We start from the raw sequence: 18,265 nt of genomic DNA, 5'->3' as shown, positions 1-18,265 counted from the left end.
AGTAATAAATGAGTTCAAGGTTTCAGCATACAAAACCAATATACAAAAAAATCAACTGCATTTCTAAACACTAGAAATGAAGAATCTGAACGTGAAATTAAGGACAATTCCATTCACAATAGCACCACAAAATAATAAAATAGGAATATAAGGAAATGCAAGAGTGGTACATGAAAACAATACATTGTTGAAAGAAACTAAAGATCTAATGAAATGGAAATATATCTCATGTTCAAAATATTAATGGGTATATGTCAATAGTGCACAGGGGCCAAGTGAAAGAGCTCTCAATGGATAAAGCTGGCACAATGTGAGCAACAAGTTGTGTTGGATTGTAACTTAAGTGTAAAAGTAAACATCCATCAGTCCATGCTGATTTAAATTAATGATTGATAAGTAAATACCTGGGGACAATAGACAAATCTGTGCAGAAGAATATAAGGATAAATCACGTTGAAAATATGTACCTTTGATATGAACGATGAAAAATGACTTACCTTTACCATTTGTGGCTTTCTTTATCTCTGTGGTCTTCCTCCTCCAAACTCAGGACCTCAGTCCAATCATGAGAGAAACATCAGACAATTTTCAATAGAGGGATGTCCTGCAAATACCTGACTAATAATTTTCAAAACTGTCAAAAGTATCAAAAACAAGGAAAATCTGTCACATCTGTGAGGAGCCTTAGGAGACATGACAGTTAATGTGGTTTTTTGTATGGGATTCTGGAACAGGAACAGAATAATAGGAAAACTAAGGAAATCTGAATAAACCAGGAGACAATAATGTATAATTATTAGTGCATTAATTATAACAAGTGGCCCATACCAATTAATGTAAAGTTAATCAGGTGGAAACCTGGGTGTAGGGCATATGGGAATTTTGTATTCCCAATTTTTCTGTTAATCTAAGACAGCTATTAAAAATAATGTGTAGTATGTGGTAATCAATGACTGTGGATACAATGACTCTTGGGAATATGTGTCTCACTTTGGGGAGAGGATGATATCTTTGTATATAGGAGAGCAGCATATTGTTAGATGGAAACATAGAGTTGTTTTTAGTTGCTCGAATTCAAATGTATGTACAAGGATAAATATGGAAGCTGAGTAGAAAAAGGGGTGGACTGTTTAATATTTTATCTTTATATTCATCATTTAATGCTTCATCTCCAAATCACCCTTCTTTGCCCTGTTCTGTGGTCCTGACCCTGTAAACATCTTTGCCTGCTGAGGCAATGCGAGTCTTTGCCAATAGAGGGTGCTCAAGGATGCTGCGAGGCGTTAGAGGCCAGGAGGCACCTCATTTTCATTTTCTGGCTCGCTTTCCTTTTCATTGAGTGCAGGGGCTAGTGGATTGGTGTGTGGATGGTCCAGTTTCACCTCAGTAGTCTCACCCTTGCTGGCCAGCTCCAGCTTTGCACTCAGGCTCCCCTCTGCCCACCAAGCAGCTGCTTCGCAGCAGCTCCAGCCTCACCTCCAGGCAAAAGACAAGACCAGCTTTAACTTCCCACACCTGGCCGTGGTGGGCTACTTCTACGCACTTGCCATGGCCCACACCCTCTGGCAAGGGACCAGATGATCTGCCAGCCAGATTCGGGCTCAGGTTGCCTGAGGCCAGCTGGTGTCACAAAGCCTCCCCTTGCAGACTATTTACATCTTCTCTCTTGTGACCCATTAATTTATTCCTTTATTAATCGCTTATAGGTGCCAGGGAGTGTTCTAATAAACTAGTGTACAAAAAAACAAAAGTGCAAACCAATACTTTATTCACAAGAATGACAGAGCTGTGAACATGTAGGTCTGATAAGTTGCTTATGCTAAAGTTAAAGCCATGAAAGGGAATGAATGAGACCTTTGGACCTGGGATGGGAGTGTTGGTGCGAAAGCACCCCTGAAATTTGACCATCCATATTTCCCAGAACATTCTAGGCTGGCAGAGGAGCTCTCCCTTCTTAGAGAACAACTGCCCCTTGCAAACTACTCATCTGAGGTTGGTGCTTTGCAGGTTAAAGCTTGTCCTCTTGAAGATATATTTCTTTTTTCTCTCATTGACTCCAGACCAGTAACTATGATAGAGTCTCATCAGAGCCACACCAGGGAAATTCAGGTTCTGCCCTGAGGGAAACAGACTGTTCACCAAAGACTTGCAGGGCCTAGTAATATGCACTGGCATGATCCTGGGGCAGACGTGTGGGATTTTGAGGGTGTTGGGTGGAGGGCGGTACAATAATGTAAAGAGAGAATTGGCATGGGAGTATTCTCTTTCAAATCAGGACTTAACATTCTGGCAAGAATATTTAGGAATGACATGCTGTATACAATCTAATTGTTTTAGTATTACGATTCTAATCTATTTATAATGATTGGTCAAACTGACCAGATGTGTGTTCTTTGAGAATATGGGAATATCTCCATCCAACAGCCTTAGTTCATAATCAGTCATTGCACTATGGGCTTCACATTGATATGAAAAAAGAATGATATTTCAAGAATGAATGTGTTAGCTGGCATGGATACTATCAAGATGATCCAAATCCAGTCCCAAAATTTTTGGAGGATAATTACTGCATGCACCTTTTGGGTGTACACAAGGAGTTTGAAGTCTCTACCAATCAACTGAGTTGATCCTTAGCAAGAGGACATAGTTGTCATAAAACCTTGTCAGTCTGGGATGCATGTTTACTTGTCAGAGTTGAAGATGAGGTGCAATGACTTCCTGTGATCTTTCAGTCTTTGTATTAGCAAAACTACAATGTCAGTTAATAGACTATAGTCAGGCTATTTTAAATAACTTTATTCTTAAATTTAACCAGGTCTCATTAGAAATGCTTTGGTATCAATACAATAAAAATATGCTGGTTTTCTCCCCACTGAGTTGTGTCAAGTAACTGGAAAAGTTAAGCATTTGTTCTCCCCAGCTTTCTTTGGAATTTTTTTGTAAATAATGACTGATGCTTATTCATGTGACTTAATATGGGTACAATTATATTTTTTTGGATCTCAGGAAAAAGAAACAAAATATCCAGAAAAGAAATTTTTACATTTCTTAGTTTCTTCTCCAAAGGATGTTTATGTAGATGATACACCTCTCAGATAACTTTTTTCCCCAGCTTTGCCATTCTCATCCTTAAAGCTGCAAATTAAAGAAAAGAAGAAATAGAGAATTATAAAAAATCAGCCTTAATTTTCAGTCTAAATGACCATTTCATAGAATGCAGGAAAGTTTGAAACATACCTCAGATGATTTTATCCAACAATGTGAGCATTGTTTTAGTAGCACAAAAAGACAGTAGAAATAATAAGCTATGGTTAACTTAGGGCTGAAGCAGATTCAGAACTAGAAGGAACCTATTTCTATTAAGATTAGAAAAATTAGTAGAGCAAACACAGCATAAGTTACGAATCTTCTGGTAAGTATAGGATTAGTGCACCACTTCACTATTAGCCATAGATAAATTCCTATAGGTCAGTGACTGTGTTTTGTGCATATTTCTGAGCTATGGATTTCTAAAAAAAAAAAAAGGCATTGACACAAACTCTAATTCATGGTTGGGATATCTCTTAACTCATAAAACTTGGTTGTCCCAAGGGGCTCCATCCTTGAATATAGAATGACAAAAACAAATTTCTTTTTGAATGAAACAATACGAACCAGTAATTAAGAGCTGAACTGATTATAAACTGTTTTTGTCAAGACATGTTATAAATATACCTTGAAATGGCAAATATATCTTTTGAGCATATTCCACCACTAATGATAGGCTAGATGTAGAAACCATTTTAAAAATGTAGCTTAGAATTCATGACACTCCTCTGATGTTCTGGTAACATGCCTTTAATATTGAGGACTTCAGAGTATAGCTATCTTAGTCATGTTCCAAAAGTTGAGAGATGCTTTCAAGGCACTGATCATTACAATCATGTGTAATATAGCCCAAGATCCAGCTATTTAACTGATTGCAAAATTTTGTTCAATGAAAAAAATTTTTCAGCCATATGTTAATTGCCTAACATTTGAAATGACCCTGTGTCTAAGAAGCTCTTTTTCACAAATATGAGAAGGGATGGGACCCAATACTATAACAAGACCATGATCATTTTTATTGTTACTTTACCTGTGTGGAACATTTTCATTTGAATGAAATCAAAGGACATTATTTCCCTTGGAACTTTACAGAGAACGATGATTTCTAGTGGGAGGGTCAAGAATATTTAGTTGAATTTAGGATCAACTGAGAGAATTTTCTGTCTGTAGCCAAGAGGATGATTTCTATTACTGGGAGATGTTAGGTAGTGAAACCTGAGGAGAGGACTGGATTTTCACAGCATGAGGTGAACTGAAGGCAGAAGGCAAGGCTTTATAGTTTCTACTCTTGGATTTTATGGACCCCTACTTTGCCCATACTAAGAAAGAGAGCAGGGCCAAAGTCCATTTTAAGGGACTTTTTAAAAGGTCTCTTTTTAAGGCAGAGACAAAGTCCTTCTTGGGAGCATGCACTGTGTCTGAAACATTCAAGGACATCCTGGATGTGCACGTCCTCAGGAGTAGGGTGATTCGCAGTTTCCTGTCTCATTTCCTAATGGGGAAAAATGTTCTAGATTGTTAGTCTGCTAGTTCTTTCTTTAGGCCTAGGACAGGTAGATGGTGTGAGTTCCAAGTAGATGTGTAGGGCCAGAGCATGTTGGCAAGGGGAAGGTTGGTAGGTGTAGTGGCTAACTTCTTTCTGCGACTTTCTGATCTCTACCTCCTCTCTCCGTATCAGTTCAGACACCGGTGGTTGAATTAGGTGGAAGAGAGCTTTTCTCCTTACTTTCTTTGCTCTTAATGGTTGCCACAGGTTGGCAATTGGCGCTGAGAACATGTGAATCTCTAAGAGCAGAGGTTTGCCACACCTTCATTGTGAAATGTCACTGGCATCTCCAAGAGGGGAGAATAGAACTAGAAGTACAAGAATAGGTTGGAAAAAAAGCCACCTGCCTGGTTGGGAATAGTAGTAGGGTCCCACCAGAAGCTTGCTGGGGCTGCTCACTGGGGGAAGTGTCTGGCATTGAGTTATACCTTAGAACATTACTCTATTATATTTACAGATAGACATAACTTTGTCTAAATTTTCTTATCATGTTTTATCCTGTTTAAAGTTTTGACTAAAAAAATCTGATCTTTAGGATCTCTGGCTCCACCTCCACTTTCTCCATTTTCTTCCCACATTATTGCCCTTTCCAAGTTAAAAATTACTCTTATATAAGGTTTTGATTACAACTACACTAAGAGAAAAGAGACTAACAATTCTTAACTATTATATGCTTACCAGGAATATTAATATTTATCAGGGGACTATATCATAAATAAAGAAATTGATTAAAACAGTAGATTTTCAAGTATCAATATGCATTTGGGGGGGGTGGGTAGAGGGAGAAGCCCAACCTACCTGGTGCTCATGAAATTGGAATGCATAGGGTACTGTATATACTATGTATATGGATGCCCCCTAAGGCATATGTCAATATGATATACTTATTTTTAGAACCCACTAAAAAAAATATCAACTCTGTAATTCATGTGCTGAATTAGAAAACAGGAATGTAAAACAATATCATGATGGAAGGCAAGGAATTTGGAGCATTCTGTTTATAAGATGCTTTGATTGATAGTACAGAACTTTGTATTGTTACTTGGTCTGGAAAATGTCTTCCTGTTTTCATTATTTTAGCTCAGTGGCATGATTAGTGTTGTCTGGAAACATTAGTCACTTCCTGTCTTTTTCTATGGGGTAAATGTGTTGACCTGGATAGAGGAGAAGGAATAAGGGTGTTCAGGAGGAGCTGGCTAACATCCAAGTTCAAAAATGGGAGGTTTTTGCAGCAGTTAATGTTACTGCTCTTGACCATTAAACAACATGTTCCTCTTTTCTAAGTCTTCTGGGTTGCTGTTTTAAAAATGAATTTAAGATACAAGGTGTGATCAGCAAACAAAACTCATCCTCAAAACAGAAAGGAACTTTTAGTTTTAGCGGGTTTCCATTGTGGAGACACTACACTGAATTCTGAATTAGCAAGGTAAGTGTACACTTATCAAGAGGTTGGAAATTCTTCAGATAATTAAAATTTCAATTGGTATGACTGGTTTTACTACTTAAAAGGAGAATGGAAGAGGTTCATTTTATATTACTGGCAACCCAAGATTGGGGTATGGGTTGTAGAGGAAGAACCATCCTTGAATTGTTCAGGGACTCCCATACTTCTGTAGAATTATCAGGTTCTGCTCACTGCATTAGTTGGGACACAACATTTATTACTTTTTAATGAGAATTCTTTCATTAAAGACATTGAAAATTACTGTCCCATTCATACATGCAGAACCTATATATCTGGGTAATTTAAATTATCTTTTTAACCAAGGTAAGTACAGCTATTATAATTGATTTTGTCAGGTTCTTGTTTATTCTTTATAAGCGATAAGTAGAACACAGTATTTAAGTTACAGTGAGGAACTTAAAATGGATGAGCTACCATTTTTGTAGAAAAAGTGTTATTTTTCATTCTGTCCTGGAAAAGCTAGGTAGGTATAAAATTTTATAGAGAATGAGAAGTATGAATACATAGGTAACAGAAAAAAATTTTGCTAAGCTAGAGAAGACTATGGGATGTCCAATATTATAATGTAAGATAAACTCACATTCTATTTTAAAATGTAGAAAAATTAATGAAATGAAGCTAATACAACTATAAAAGTATAGAGAAACAAGATACAGCAAAGCAATAAAATATTACACTAAAAATAAAATTTGTTTCTTGTTTTTTCATGCAAAAGTAAGGCAATTTGTTAACTTATGTTTGGATTGCAGAGAGGCACAAACAAGTAGCTGGCATTAGATTCTGGTGGGAAAAGATATGATACAGATGGCCCAGCATAGTAGTGACCCAATACCTTCACAGGGAGTGACACACCGTGACAGAAGATGAATTTCGAGTTAGGTCAATTAATGCAATATCCGAATAAGGCAACAATTTTTTTTCCATTTTCTTTGTCTTTTGAAGTGACTTACTTTTCTTATGGTGATACGAATGCAGATCAGCATTAATAAAAAAATATTATTAGCATGTATTAGTCTGTAAGGTGGTCAAGAAAGCTGAAAGCAAGAGGGCTTGTTAACAACACAAAGACTGTCACGTGACTAGACAGCAGCGGCAAGACTTGCCACTTTTATTACCTGTTAAGGATGGATCCTCAGTCCCATCTCCAGCTACCTGAACATCGAACGGAGAGTGGTGGGCACGGCCGCCTAAGCGTTCTTCTTGCTCCCTCAGGGACATGGAGTTTTTGTGGGGCGATCTGTGGTTGGCATTTTCATGGGGATTCCCTTCTGGTCTCTTCCTGGGAAGCGGCGTGGGCTTGGCAGGCAGGTACACCTGACTGTGGGGAGCCGCGGGGTGGTAGGATGGTTTCTCCGCCGTTCCGTCTCCTTCCTCCCCCTCCTTGTCGATCACAACCAGCTCCGCGTGGATGATCCCGTCATACGCTGTCAGAAGTGTTTTTTCTTCTTCATTGTCTTCTGCCTGCTGATAGCCCATGAAAATCATTGTCACAGGCTCTGCATCGGCCACGTCAGAAGGCAGGGAATGCATGATGTTGTATCTAACGTCTTCCTCATCCTCCCGGCAAGCAGGAGAGCCCTGGTGCTCCGACTTCCTGGCCGGTGCTTCACTGGGACTCAGTCTTGCCTTTGGAAAGGGTGCATAGTGATCCTGCGTCATACCTGATTCTTCCCAAGGAGCCATCTGCCTCTTTTGCATGGTGTGGGCTGTCTCCCCGGCTTGTTGAATCACTGACCGGGGATGAGGTTTTGGCCGAACGGGACTGATGTGATTGAAGCTGTTGCCCCGCTCTGGAAGTCCATTGTTCATGCAGTGTATGGATCCATTCATATCATTACCCAGTCCGTTAGCCTTCATCTTTATCCTTTCTTGAAAGTTTGGTCCAGGGGTTACCTTCTCTCTCTGTGGGGTTGTAGGCCTGCAAAATGGATTGGCAAATACAGGCTCATGATACTCCGTTGGGGATTTAGAGTTTCTCTCCGAAGCTTGTCTTAAAAGTTCTTCTACCTCAACAGGTGCCAGGCCATCCGTGCCATTGTATGCTGTGCTGTGATTAGAGCTTACTGCGTAGACCGACTTTTGCCCATCATCATAAACTTTTATTCCTGTACCTTTAAAATCGTCTGATGGGAGAGGTATTGAAGACAGGACAGTACTTTCTCCAGTCTTCAAGTCTTTTTCAACTTTAATTTCCATGGCATACAAAGCTGTTGAGAGACAAATTTGATCTTTGATTTACACAACTTTTCCTGTTGTAAATTAGCTGGTTTTCCAGTGTTTATTTTTATACTAACTATACCCTTTAATTTTTTTTAAAACCTGACATATTGTCTACCTTTTAAGAAATTTCTTATTTTGTTCATTAATTATATAATGACCAACATGATAATGATATGGATTTTTATGTAAGGATGTATGGAATGGCTGATAAATGGGATGGAAGAAAGGCTGATTGGAGAAGAGAAGCTGATGGTTCCAAATAGTAAGGATTTTCACTGAGAAGTCAAGAGATATTCCCTTTTTAATTAAGAAATCCAACAAGACAGATTTACACTCCTTTACATTCCTCAGGGGAGGAATCAGACCTTCTCTGGTTAGGAAGACCATGTCACACTGGGCAGTAGTAGAAGACCTGGCACAGTGTATATTATTCAGTTACAACCTTGCAACACAGGGCCAGCAACCTGTTGCAATTGTAGAGGAATGTTCTGAAGTTTTTGTAACAGGTGGTTGTTTAAATGTAGAACTGATATTGAAGAAGGAGGGTGGAGGCTAAAATCACATGTTTCTCCTTTTGCCTTTTTTTCTTTTAATTTTTACTTAAATTTTCAAGTGGAAGAAGGGCTAAACATTGAGCAATATCAGCTGTAGTGAAACTGGGCTGGAGAGAGCTGGTTGATTTGGGCAAAGCTGAGATCAGCTTCATGGTCCAGGCAAGATCCTTAAGGCTGGAATTTTAACTGGCGTAGTGGAGGTACCAGAATTCTGGGCAAAATTACCATATGGCAGTGCTTGCTTTGTGGTGGCCTCCCACCCTCCTTTTTGAGCCCTGCTTGCATTTCATACCCTCTCTGTTGCCTGATGGTCCTTTGCCTTCCCTGGCCATGTGGCTAAAACTGCAACCCCCCTAGGCACACTCTTCCCTATTTCTTTTCCCTGTTTTTTTCTTCTTTTTAGCATTTTCACATCCTAACATCAAATGTTTTATCTATTTACCTGTTTTTTTTTTTGGTCTTTTTTTCTGTCTTAGAAGGTCAGCTCCACGAGGACAGAGATTTTTGTTATTTTATTCAATACTGTATTCTTAGTGCAAGAACTGAGCATGGCATATAGTATGTGCTCACTAAATATTTGTGGAGTATTTAAACAAACAATTGCTACCTGCACATAGAGAGAACCTTCTCTTTCTAAGTCTAATATCAAAAGGTTTCCTCTCTGCCCCATGCATGTCTTCATTTTTCCAGAGGCTTTGGAGTATTAGTTTTATGAAAATCATTCCCATATGGGTGTAAATAATGCCTAACCTTCCCAAGGGTAGTATTTTCATTTTTATAAGGGATTTTAGTAACCCAAGAGGGTGTCTTCTAGGTGGAATGTTTTGGGAGAGATATTTTTGATCAGGGGAGCTGTACTTTTAAGAGCTTTTTATCTTCTTCAGGCCTTTATCTTCTTTGTTTCTACCTGATTTACTAGGGCATAAAATGCATAGAATAAACACTGTAACCCCATTATTCCTACCTAATCAAGTGGCTTGCACAACTCATACGACTTTGTAAAATGGACCATTGCTTAACCTGAAGCATAGGTTGTCATAGCAAGTTGTTAATATTTGACATTATAAAATCTGCATTTGAGAACCTGCCTTGGAAGCAAATTTCTCATATACCTTTTCTATTTTGTTCATCATCTTCTATTCCTTCATTTCTTTCCTTCCTTAGTCTGGAAGGTACATAGGATTTTGGAAGGTCAGGGATATTAGCATAGATGTCTTCAATTGACTCTGTAAAATTAATAGTAATTCAAAATACATTTAGAATATATTTACAATGATGGGAAAAAATTCAGTGAGTTTATTAAGACATATCTTAGAGATTCAACAGACTGCTCAAAAACATACCTCCTGATGTTTCTTCCTTTTCCACTTTCACAGACTATAAGAAAAAAAATTGCCATGATTAGTACAGTTTAAAATAAATTCTAAGTGTGGATATAGTTTGAAGAATTATATACTATTTGGGGACTGATTTTGGGAGGGGCTGAGAGCTCTAAAAAATTGGTTAATGCTCACCCTTATTATATCTTCTGTTGTTCTCTCAATTGATTTTAGTTTCTTTAAAATTGCCTCTTCATTGGTTGAGATTTGCAGCTCAGCCTTTTCAAGATCTTGGATCTCTTTCTCAAGTCTGACAGCAAAAAAATATATGTTTTACTGCCAAGGACAGTGCAAATGTGAGTACTCAAATATATCTCCCATAGGTAAAGTTTCCTTGGAATATTGCATGGAAGCATACAGATAACTTCTAAGAATGTAGCATCACTGGAACCTCATATTTAGTACATAGAAGGTACCTAATGTCTGACTTTGATATAACACTTTTCAATTCAAGTTTAAAATTTGTGTTTATTTTTTGACAAAGTGAACTCTTAGGTAAACTATTTGACTCTCACCTCACTTTCTCCACTGTGATTACTAATGTTATTTAAAAAAAATAGAGAATTTCCTTTTATAAAAAGACTCAAGTTTAAAGTTGAACTGAAAAGATGGTATATCTATAGATATTATGTAGTTCAATAATTTTTCTTACCCAAGTCTGCATATAAATTATTTAGAGAAAACATTACAATTATTTTTTTCTAGCCAATCAAACCTTGTGGATAAAAAATACAGGTTCCTGTGGCCAGGATTCTCACCTGGCCCTGGTTGGCTAGCTTACTGCACACGTGTGGGCAATGTGTCATTATTGACTCTATATAGAGAGCCCTGCCCAGTGCTCATGGCTGCAACGCTGCAGGAGAGCAGAGCAGAGGCTGGAGTGGTGGCAGCGCTGAGGACAGAGAATGAAATGGCGCAGGTTGGAGAGGCCCAGAGGCAGAGACCAGCTTGCTACATGCAGACTTGCTCTGAGTGGATGGAGTTCTGGTGATTGACCTACCACTGTGGAAATAAAGTTGGGTATAACCCTTTCACCCCAAGAACATTCTACTGTCATTTCTTTGGTCACATTGAATCCATAGTGAACTTGCTTGGAGCTGAAACCCATTGGCAAGACAATTGGCATAGTTGGCAGGATTCATTGTTGACTAAGGAAAAGTCCCTCATGTAAGGAGTGTTTCAGCAGGCTGCACCTATGGATGGGGAGACATTCGAGTGTCCCCCAGTAGACATGTGGTACTGTAAAGGGGTGGAGGACTGGGGTCCACCCCAAGAGAAAGAAAATTTGTTGCTGACTGAAATGGCATCACTATGAAGTGATGTGGAAATAGTAAAGGATGTTGTGGTAGCATGAGAAGAAGCAGCACAAGAGTGCAGGCTGCCAGGTGCCATGGGGCAGGTGAAGGATGTAGTGGAGCCGTCAGCTCCAGAAATGGAGGAGCAGAGGTTTAATGAACAGGTGGGGGTGGAAGCCCTGTTGGTGCCAGAGGCATCTGCCCCTCCTCGGTTGAGACCCCACCTGGTTGAAAGCAGGTGGAGAGCCTGAAGGACTCGGCAACCACGGGTTCTTCCAGGAGAGGTGCAGCCCCCTCCTCAGGTCATGGAGCACTCCATGCTCTGCTTCTGTCCTCAGGCTCAAGCACAAAAGGAAATATGGTCTGCTTCTCTAAGGAAGAATTTAAAGGGCCCTGTGAAGGTCACAAGGACCCAGATGTGGGTTGGTTTGAAAAGGCAGGAGGAGACAGAGAGAAATTGGACTGGGGCTATGGCAACAACTGAGACCAGAGCAGCAATTCCGGCTGCTGAGAATGAAGCAGAAGGCAGAGATAAAGCAACAAGATCAGCCCATGTGTCTGCCAGACATTTTGCTGGAGAAGGTGGGTATTGTGAGACCCACCCATGGTCTTTTTGGTTAACTCCTTTGAGTAGAACTGGTTGAATACAGCCAGGATGACCACTTGGTGGTAATGGATCTCCTCAGGCTTGAGGGTTATTATAATTTGTTGTAATTTTTGTTATTTGTATATTGTTGTAGATTATGTAATTTGGTTACAATGTTCCAGCTTTCTGGCACAGTTACCATTGCAGAGGATTGAGGGCACACAGACTGAGAGGTGAGAATCCTGGAGGGAGGGATGGAATGTGGATAAAACGAAGGTTCCTGTGGGGTTCCATTTCAGTCAGCAACAAATTTTCTTTCTCTTGGGGTGGACCCCAGTCCTCCACCCCTTTACACCTGGTTGGCTTGCTCACTATACACTTGTGGGCAATGCATCGTTATTGACTCTATATAGAGAGCCCTGCCCAGTGCTCTGGGTGACATGGTGGCACGGCTGTAAGGCTGCAGGAGAGCAGAGCAGAGGCTGGAGTGGTGGTGGTGCAGAGGATAGAGACTGGGTTGGCTGTGTGGGTAGAGAGGACCAGAGGCAGAGACCAGCTTGCTGCATGCAGACTCTCTCTAAGTGAACACAATTCTAGTGACTGACCTGCCACCGTGGAAATAAGGTTGGGTATAACCCTTTCACCCCAAGAATGTTCTACTGTCATTTCTTTGGTCACATTGAATCCATCTTGAATTTGCCTGGGGCTGAAACTCATTGACAAAACAAGCCTTTATAGCATTATAATTATTAAACTGAATTTAATAATCACAGCTATTTAACACTTAAAAACCCTGCATATTCTAATATTGAAATGACACTTCATTGTAATTTCAGTTTCCTAAGAATTGTGCCCTATTACTGTGATGAGTGAAGAGATGAAAAATGGACAAAATCTAGCACAGTGGCCTCAGCTGTTGCTATGATGTATAGAAACCATATTTTCTAGGGAAATAAAAAGAGCACCAAAGACCTGACAAGGTATAAGCGGACTTGTAGGGACAAAGAGACATTTGAAGTTGGACTGTTGCAAACATTCTGAGCTGGTGTATCTTGACCAGTGGACAGCCGCACATCAGATTCAAGTCAACTCCACAGTGTGGCAGCATGACCTTTATCCTGCATATAACCTACACCTGCTGGCATGCACACAGTTAGTAAGGCTGGCCTTCCGCCACCATGAAGCATACATGGTTTCTCAGCCAAATACTCTAAGTCCTAAAGTCAGCTGCCTCAGAGCAGGGCTTATTAGATACAACAGCTAGTCCAGGAGATGGCAGCTGTAGACATTAGTGTGAGCTGCGATAATGGTCAGTTTTCTTGGCTTTCTTCTTTAAGATGGTTGTAGATCTGGCAGCTCCAAATCCCAGCTACCGTCACACCAATAAAATCCCAAAATATGGTCGACTTCACTGTTCTCCTGCGCATTGTTCGTTTCCAAGGTCTTTCTGTCCTGCTGTCTCCAGCTGCTGGTAGTTGACCATTTACAGCTGAGGAGGTTTTCTTGGTGTTTTGTCGAATCCTAAATAAAATGTAGTATCTCTGGTTTCTCAGAAATTACTGAGTTGTGACTTCTATTCTATTAAAAATCCTTCCACATCTATAGTAGCACATTTGCCTGTCAGAAGAGTTGTGGGGACATATATTGGTTGGTAGAATGGAAAGTTCTATATTAAAAGTGATAGATCTAGATTATTCCATTTCTGCTACTCACTACTTGTGAGAGCCAACTCCCTTAACCTCCCTGAAACTCAGCTTTGTAACTTGTACAATGAGAATATAGTACATCTTACTTTATACAGAAACTTGGTGAAACTAAGAAGAGATGCTGTGTGTGAAAGGACATTGAATGTGGTTAATATCAGATGTAAATGTTATTCTGGTATAATTATTAAAGGTTTTCTACAATACATTGTCTTTTTCTCCTTCCATGGCCTTTCTCACAGGATCCTTTACTTGGTAGCAATGTTAGAGACAGTCTAATGGGAACCTTCGGCTAGAAAACAAGGAGGTTGAAATCATTGTTGCAAGCAGGATTCAGCTGTGGAACCAGGTTGACCTGGGTTTGAAAACTGGTTCATCTGCCAATTTCCTGGTGAAGTTAGGCAAGTCACCAGACCTCACTAAACCTCATTTCTCTTCATTCATTCATTTAAAAATATTTGTTTAGCAGCTACTCTGTGCCGAGCACTAATTCTATGTGCTGTGGATATGACAGTGAAGAAAACACAATCCTTTTCCTCAAGGACTTTACGTTCTAGTGGGAGGACACAGACAACACACTAACAGAGGGGCTGGCAATCTTTTTTAAAAGGACCAGATAGTAAATATTTTAGGCTTTGCAAGCCACACATAGTTTCTGTATGTTTTCATAGAAACACAGAAAAGAGTTTCATCTTTTTTTCACTTCTTTTTACAACCCTTTAATGATATAAAAAACCATTCCTAGCTTGTGGCTATACAAAAATAGTCCAGGGCTGGACTTGGTCCTGGGGGGCATAGTTTTGCCAACTCTTGCAAATGTATTTAAATACATTATTTACACACACACACACACACACACACATGAAACAGATCTGTGTGTGTGTGTGTGTGTGTGTGTGTGTGTGTGTGTGTGTGTGTGTGTATATATATATATATATATACAGATGCTGGCTGGGGAGGGGACAATATTTTATGTAGTGCGGTCAGGGACAGGCTCTTTGATAAGGTGTCAGTTGAACAGAGACACAAAGGAGATGAGGGAGGGACACAGGAAGGTTTCAGGGGAGTGTGCCTCAGAGGGAGGGAAGAGTAACTATAAAAATTTGAAGTAAGAGCAGACAAATAAGTAGGTGAATGGTGAGAAATGAAGTCAGAGAGACGGCTGGCAACTAGATCATATGGGCCTTATGTATGAAAAGGCTTTCAAGGATCCACTGGGCGTTCTGAACAGAGGAGTCATGCAGTAACTTGTAATTTAAACAGTTACTTTGGCTGCTGTGTTGAGAACTCACAGTTGTGGGCAAACGTGGAGGTCAGTTGTTCTACTAATCCAGATGAAGAGGACTTAATCCAGGGTGGTTGGTGGTGGAAGGGTGAGAAGTGTTTGGATTCTGCAAATATTTCAAAGGAAGAACTGCCAGGATTTGTTGACAGATGACATGTGGGGTGTGAGAGAGAGGGAGATGTCAATGGTGAATCCAGTGTTTCTGACCTGAATAATTCAAAAAATGTGAATGCATTTGGTTGAATAGAAACCTGGGAGAAAGAAGAAATATTCGTGGGAGATGTGATACATTCGAGGCTGTCAAGTGGTGGTAGGAAGACATCTAGATATAAAAGTTGGGAACTCAGAGAAGTCTGGGTTTGAAGAAGTAAATTTGGAAGTTAGTATTTATAGACATAGGAGTCAAGAAGACTTCCTAGGAAGTCAGGCATTTGAAGGACTAAATCTTGGGGCAATTATACATTTAGAGGTCTGGGTAATGTTAACTACTTCTCAGAGTTTAATAAGGAGTAAATGAAATAGCACTCAGCAAGTGCTAGTTTCCTCCTGTCTCTGCCTCTTTCTAGTCCTGGGGCACAGGGAGAAAGCTCTGGGTCTGCCTGGGCAATTGCATCTTAGGGAATTAGGAAATGCACAAGGGGGTATTTGTAATTATTTTCCTTTGTAGAGAGGCCCATGGGTAATGTAATGCTACATGATTCTCATAACTGTCTTTAGACTAATATAGTAAAAACACGAGGTTGAAAGCCCGCTAACCTCATCAAAGCATCTGCTAATGATGTTTTCCAAGGTTTTCAAGTCACCAGGTAAAACTTGCATTAATATGGGGCTGCAGTCAGATGACACATCATGACATGTTTATGAAAACAAAATAGAAACAAACACTCCCTTTCTGTTCTTCATCACTTAGTTATCACCAACTCCAGGGTAAGCAGGATAATAAGGAAGCATCTTGGTGCTAATGACTTAAAATCATAACCCCCTGAAGGATATTCTTACAGATACAGAGCATTTCTTAAAATTCCCACTTCCATGTGAAACTCAGTATCTTATTTTTGTATGTAGATTTGATACTTCCGTATATTATTTATGGACAATATAAATATCATTAAGAGAGATTTGTTGTCCTAAAAAAAGTTTTCCAAAAGATCAGAACGCCAGTGAAATGATGGGAAACCTGGAAGATAGTAACCGAGAGCATGGAACTAGCTTCTCCCCCAGAGCCACCACCCCCAGGGGCCGAACTCCAAGGGGAGGCTCTATGGTAGCCCACATGGAAGATGAGGAGGTCTGACAACCACCCCACCAGATGAGGCACCACGTTTTTGAGGACTGACTGTTCTTAAGAAACATAAAACGGAAGTTGCGTTTGGTAGCAGGCATTATTTTTGAATAACTAGCATAGTATGTCTCAGATGTGGTTTTCTCCCGAGGATGTGTGGCATTACTGGAGACATTTCAGTCATCACAACTTGAGGAGTGCTACTGACATCTACTGGGTAGAGGCCAAGGGTGCTGCTAGATTTCCTACCATGCACAGAACAGTCCCCACAGCAAAGACTTATCTGGTCCAAAACGTCAGGGGTGCTGAGGCTGAGAAATTCTGAAGCAGTGCCTGGTGGAGTACAGATGCTGGATACAGGCTTTACCAGGGATCTAAAAAATATCCATGTCTCTGGTGTTTTTACTTTTTCCTCATTATTTCTTTCTTCCATTTAGCCATAATTTGTAATCCAAACTTTTAGTTGAATAGAATTTGATCATGCCTATTTTTATTTAAAATTACCATTTGGGTTAACTTCCTTTGCAAGTTTCTCACACTATCTCTATTTATGTTTAAGTCTCTCTCTCTCTCTCTATATATATATATATCTGTATATATATCTATGTAAATATCTATCCACATGAATATGTGTGTGTGTGTGTGTGTGTGTGTGTGTGTGTGTGTGTATTTATTTATTTTCCCTGGCTCAGTAACAATTCATTGTTAAGAGGACACTCAACCCTGATTGATTTAAAGCTCAAAAAATTCAGAGCTTAAATTTGGGACTCATATCCAATCCCTTTCCAAAAGTTTGGGTAGTTAGAAAAATTTAGCAGGTGTAAGTGAAGTATTGGGGAGATAGATATGTGTATGTATATGTATATCTGTATATATCTTCTATGTGGACATGCCCATATATACGCAACACATATATATATATATGCATATATATAAAATTTCAGCTGTACAAGCCCTATATAAATATACATTTACATATATGTAGAACAATTTTCTTTTCTACATGGAAAGCTTTTGGGGAGGTCACTGGGGGATAACACACTAACCTTCACCTGCTTATCTCAAAGCTGACGGTTAGAATTTCCCTAAGTGCTGCCATGCCATCACTAGCAGGTGTCACCTTTCTGAATGGGAACTGAGCTCCCAGAAATGCTGATTCAGTTTGGTGAGAAACAGGCAGCAGAGCAAGAGAACGATCCTTCTTGGTGCCTCCTGGGCGGTAGGCAGGGCCTGATGGGTGAATTAGTACCTCTCACAACTTCTGAGAGACGGTAGGCAGGCATCAAGTGCCAATTTAGATAAGCAGAGTACATGAAAAAGGATTTGTAATGCTATCCATTATTGGATCTTTCTTCTCTTGCCTATTTGCCGGGGAAGAAGAGGGTTATTTTCGAGAACTCCCTAGGTGAAAGAGGGTACTTTCATTTCATGCACTGTTCCAGTAATAACCTCCCTTAATCATCAAGAGATAATGTCCCAATCCAATTCCAACATGCAATTTTTTTGTCTTAGAAAAAGGACAGTACATAAATGCTGGATGCTCCAAGAAAGGGTCATTTCAGAAGGCAATTTTTCTGCTGCTAAGGGTCCATTTATCTTTTTCAGTTTTTGGTGGAGTTAACAAGCACTAACACCCTGATGGAGTTTGCCATCAGGGGCCAAACAGACTGGAACTCAGGAGAAAAAATAAAAAATAAATGTATGTCCTACCTGACCACATTTCATTTGTCAGCCTTTATAACAACATTTAAAATGTATTGAACACTTAGCACGCACTGACAAAGTCAGTCCTATGACAACCCTACAAGTGTCAGTTCCACTTGACAGACGAGCAAAACCTGGGACCTGTAAAGGCAACTGGCC

The 18,265-nt window shown here is 39.8% G+C and overlaps 1 protein-coding gene across 2 annotated transcripts in view; it reads right to left on the bottom strand.

Moving 5' to 3' along the window:
- Nucleotides 1–2,781: 2,781 nt before the first annotated feature.
- Nucleotides 2,782–18,265, bottom strand: part of PALMD (palmdelphin) — a 43,893-nt gene continuing 28,409 nt past the window's right edge. For both annotated transcript variants that reach the window (XM_017651966.3, XM_037024528.2), the window contains exons 4-8: nucleotides 10,387–10,501; nucleotides 10,216–10,249; nucleotides 9,985–10,098; nucleotides 7,214–8,305; nucleotides 2,782–3,135 (exon numbers count right to left, since the gene is read on the bottom strand). In XM_017651966.3, the coding sequence (XP_017507455.3) occupies nucleotides 3,092–3,135; nucleotides 7,214–8,305; nucleotides 9,985–10,098; nucleotides 10,216–10,249; nucleotides 10,387–10,501 (1,399 nt within the window). In that variant the 3' untranslated portion in view covers nucleotides 2,782–3,091. The remainder of the gene's footprint in view (nucleotides 3,136–7,213; nucleotides 8,306–9,984; nucleotides 10,099–10,215; nucleotides 10,250–10,386; nucleotides 10,502–18,265) is intronic.

This window comes from Manis javanica, chromosome 4, assembly GCF_040802235.1.
Source record: "Manis javanica isolate MJ-LG chromosome 4, MJ_LKY, whole genome shotgun sequence".
Lineage (NCBI taxonomy): Eukaryota > Metazoa > Chordata > Mammalia > Pholidota > Manidae > Manis > Manis javanica.
Note: the sequence above shows the minus strand (reverse complement) of the source record. Positions and strands in the feature narration are given on the sequence as shown.